Here is a 4,707-nt window from a genome sequence, read left to right on the forward strand (position 1 = left end):
CAGTAATACTGGTTACAATCAGTTAACTCTGACATGTAGAAAAATAAATAATTAAATGAAAAACACGCTCAACAAACAGATCTGTCTTAATTGGAATAATTTTATTGAAAGAAGATTTTTTTTTAAGTTTTACAAAATTTACAGCAATTTCAGACACTTATGCAAAGTCAAAAAAGCTTGTTACATTTAAGAAATGACTCAGAAATGTTATGATTGGTGTCTGTGTTAATGCTTTGTTCTAGTTTTCTGTCTTGTCGTCTGTTTTCTTCCTCCTGTCTGCCTGTGCTCCAGCCCCGCCCACTCACACCTGATCCTCATGTATCTTCCCCAGGTGTTTCTTGTTTTAGCTCATTAGTTTTCCCTTTATATTCTGTTCAGTGTCTTCGGTGTTTGTCAGATACTTGTTAACTGTTTATGTGTTCTGTTAGATGTTCAAGTTCGTTTCAAGCCAAAGTCAAGCTTTTGTATTTAGTTTGCTGCCACGTCAGCCTCTTGTTTTCATTTTATTAAATGTTTTTTCCACCTCACTCAGTCCTGCGTCTGGGAATCTTACCTAACCAAGCCACTCATAACACTTACAGAGCTCCATATTTCAGACAGGGCCAAACACACATAGCAAAAGTTGTCTTGCCCAGTTCTGGCCCTCACAATGCATTAACACCATAGCAAAGAATGATGGTCCTTTTTGGTGGCCCAGATGTGGTTTGCCAGATGTGGTCCATGCATGGGCCAGCACCACATAAACTAAACTACAACCAGGTCAGCTGTGGCATGCCATCTTAAAAGCAGTGCCAGACCTGGACCATATCCCGTTGACAAACCTCTTGTCATGCCAGCAGTGCCATCTTAACACCAAATCTGCTATGTAGGAAGGTTCACCTTCAAATATGACAATGACCTAAAGAACACAAATAACTGGTAAATGGACTGTACTTATGCACATTTTTATCCAACCAGGATACTCAAAGCACTTTACAACACATTCTCTGCCCTCATTTACCCATCAATACTCATACATTCATTCAGCACTATAACTATATCTCTCTACAAAACTTATCTGAATAAATCATTCTGTAGAGACTACTTATTGCTTTAGATCATATTCATACACTGATGGGACACACATCAGAGGCAATGAAGGGTTCAGTGTCTTGCCCAGGGACACTTGGAAATCTGACTGAGTAGCTGTGAAATGGAACCCCCAGCTCTCTCAATGGAGGACTCTAAACACTCAGCCGCAACAGAAGACAACACAAGAGTGGCTTAGTGACATCTCTGTGAATGTCCTCGATTGGACCAGTCAGATCCCTGATTTTAAACCCTATCAAGCATCTTCAGAAGTGCCTGACATTGACCAGTTAAGTCTATGTTTTATTGTGTTATATGGTAAGAGCCAAAAACGCTGTTATGAAAGCGAAATTGGAGCAAAAACGTAAAGTCTGTTTATTAACAAAATGAGTTCAGGCATCAAATAAAATTTTGGGCAAACATGCCAAGTTGTATGGACTGTCCATAATTTACACAAATTTTCCCTCATTTTGCAGGTATACGGAGGTATAGAGCAATCTCAGATTTATTTTTGAGTTTTACAGATTTTAAAAAATCAGTTTCAAATTGATTTCACATGTCAGAGCCTGTTGGACATTAAAAACAATAAACATATATACTTGCTCAACCGCTCTAAATAAGTTCTCCAATCCTCATTTCCTCATTTTACAAATGTTTTGCAAAAATTACAGATTTTTGAGGCTCATTATATAGGTAAACATCCAAAGAGGTTGACATGTAAGCTAAAGTGTTAAAAGTATAAACATGAAACAAAACAACGGACTGATATTCAGAAAGTAAACAATTAACAAACATGACAGAAAACAGAAGAATCAAACCGTGACTGAGAAAAAACAGAGTATGACTAAGCCAGGAGAGGTGATATTAATTATATCAACTGGGCTAATTAACAGCTGTGGGACAGGTGAGTAATGAGTAGAGACCAAGCATAAGCATAACTGAAGGACCAATGATCAATGATAGAGGAAGAAAACTAAGAATARTGAAATTTGAAGAATATCTACATCAACAAGGCAATGTATGACTAATAAAGTATAAACACAAACCCCAAGATAATGACAATCTAATTAAAAATGTTACTGAACACCACTTCAAAAGGATCCAAATTATCTCTTCAAATGAGGAGTTGTATTTTTAACTTGTAGATTTTTAGAAATATTTCCTGCAACGATTGATGCATAGATTGTTTTCATCTTTTATCTCACCCTAAAAAAATATTAGCATTTTTTTAATCCTCAACAAAACCTACAGTAACKCCATTAGGTACATTAAGGGCCCAGCATACTCAATCCAAACAGTCAAATCTCAGTCACAAGATACAAAGGACATTTATTTTTGATATCCACCATTTGGCCACAAATCTYTTATWGATAGAGTGCCAGACTTTTCTGCAGATGGATTCATCCATGTACAATGTCTTGGTTATCTCCATCCAGGGGTTTTTGGCCATTTGACTTTCTTTATAAGTGTCTGGAAGAGTCACACAGATGGTTGTACTTTCTGACTGCCTCAGACAACTGCACCTCAAGTCTCTCCATGTTGTTTGAACGCACAARGGCCCACTTCTGGAACTGGAGTAGTTAAAGCAAAATGTCACCTTTGTTGTCTTGAGTTCTTTTTCACACAAACAAGCACACCCACAAATGTCTAACCAATCACACAATGCTTGGCACATTTGCTTGAGGGAAAAAGTTCAGTATGATTTTGCGGCTTCTGGTGGAATTTCTGGGGTGATTTAATATGCGAGTTCAAGTGCTAAACTGTAAACAGGAGACCGAACAGCCAAAGTTTTGAAGCTGAACAACAGTCAAACATCTGTTTTTCCCAAACTCCACCAACTAGTCTGATCTGAAGCTCTTTCAGGATGCTAATGCAGCACAATAAAAGATCACTATGCTGTTGCTCCTAAACACAGTGTTTTGTGTTTGCGCTGCTTTTTCTCACTCGAGTTTATTTAACAATTTTTCCCCTACATTCTCAGTATTTCTTTGTGTCTGTGCTTTGTATCAGTTATTTGTCTTCAGATCTATGTTAATGTGTTGCCCTCTGATCAGCTATAGAGACAGATGCTGCTCACACATATTAATCTTTCCTCGATGTGACGTGTTTTGATTCAAAGCTGAGTCACTGCTGTTTTTTGATRAGGTATATGTAGGTCAGTTCATTGTTTTGTAAACCTTTCTTTCCCACTGCTTCCCATCTTCCGTTTTGTCTCCAGGGGTGCCAGTCCTGCTGGTCTTGTCCTGACTCTCATAGTGGCCATGACTTACAAGGTGGCAATAAGCTTTGAAGGGTGAGTTTTTTCTTGTCTATCCTGGGAACTGCTCCAATTTTTTATTAAACTGTTTGGTTATTCAGTCCTAGAAAATACACTAAGCCTTACACACCAGGGTTTGTAATCAGGTACTCATTTTTTTGCCTTTAGAAAAACAGTCACATGCTTAATCCATGTACAAAACATGTATTCCACTTTTCTGCATTCAGTAGTGATTAGGTAATTATTCTCCTGCCACTGGGAGAGAGGAAGTAATCAAAAAGTCCTTATCAGATGTTAAACACACCAACAATCAGTTTAAATCAAAGTGACAGAAAAACACTGCCACATAAACAACCCCCAATAAAACATTTTTGCTGCCAGTCATCTTCCAAAAAGTCAAAAGTTTTTTTTTAGTATTTAATGTTTTTAGGACAAAGAGACCAAAATGATTTTAAGATAATAATAAAACAGCAGGATCTGTAAGACAAACTATAAAACATGACAAGCTGATCAGCATTCAAAAATGCAACCAAGGCTGTAGATGTGGGTGGCATGTTTGAATTTGCTTTTTGGATGCTGTCAGAAAGACTTTAGATATTTCTAGGACTGACGTGGGTTGGCGAGCTTCTACAACATCCTCTAGATGTTGGCGAAAATAAATAATTTCTACTTTATTTGTTGATACAGCTTTGTAGGGGAAAGTAAGCATGCACTGAGTGGTTCTGGTTGTGATTTATCTTCTGATCTGCAGGTGGATTGGTAATAAGGAGCATTAGAGAAAAATGCTGACTAGAAGTTTTGACGGTCACCTATGCAGCTGTCGCCCAAAATTACATTTGTCATTTTTCTTTTCTAAAATCCAATGATATTTCTGGATTTATGTCTGTAATAATCTAAGCTGACACAATGCAGATGTTTTAATGTATAGACTGTATAAGAACTGCAAAAGCCCAATTATTCACCGCCGCAGCCATAAAGCTGTCTCTCACAACATGACAGCCCTCTTAACACAAAGATTGTTGGTCATAACYAAAAAAAGAATAACTTGTTAGGGGTAGAAATGTCTGTTGTCACACATCAATTTGTTTAGTCGACTTTTTGATGTATAACTTGTCAAATTTGTAGGAATGAGATTTTGTTTGCAGAAGGTTTAAACAGCTCAAAACTTGGAGTGCACGCCATTGTACTGTAAGTTGTACATGTATTGGTTAAAATATTTAAAATTCATTAAACCTAAACAGCAGTTGTGTCATGTAAGCTCTAACATTATGTGTTCTGTTTAAACTATAAATGGTTTTACTGTTTGTATATATGCAGGAGATAAATCCTGTTTGTGTTTGTGTTTATGTGAAATAATAATAATTATTATTTATTTAATTTTA

The 4,707-nt window shown here is 36.9% G+C and overlaps 1 protein-coding gene across 3 annotated transcripts in view; it reads left to right on the forward strand.

The window, feature by feature from the left end:
- pemt (phosphatidylethanolamine N-methyltransferase) overlaps nucleotides 1-4,707 on the forward strand; it is a 138,196-nt gene that overhangs the window by 111,065 nt on the left and 22,424 nt on the right. For 2 of the 3 annotated variants that reach the window (XM_014003446.1, XM_014003447.1), the window contains exon 6: nucleotides 3,287-3,361. In XM_014003446.1, coding sequence (XP_013858900.1) covers nucleotides 3,287-3,361 — 75 coding nt within the window. Of the gene's footprint in view, nucleotides 1-3,286; nucleotides 3,362-4,076; nucleotides 4,273-4,707 lie in introns of those variants that run through there. The other variant, XM_014003448.1, reaches the window with a different exon arrangement.

Source organism: Austrofundulus limnaeus, unplaced genomic scaffold (genome assembly GCF_001266775.1).
Source record: "Austrofundulus limnaeus strain Quisiro unplaced genomic scaffold, Austrofundulus_limnaeus-1.0 Scaffold19, whole genome shotgun sequence".
NCBI lineage: Eukaryota > Metazoa > Chordata > Actinopteri > Cyprinodontiformes > Rivulidae > Austrofundulus > Austrofundulus limnaeus.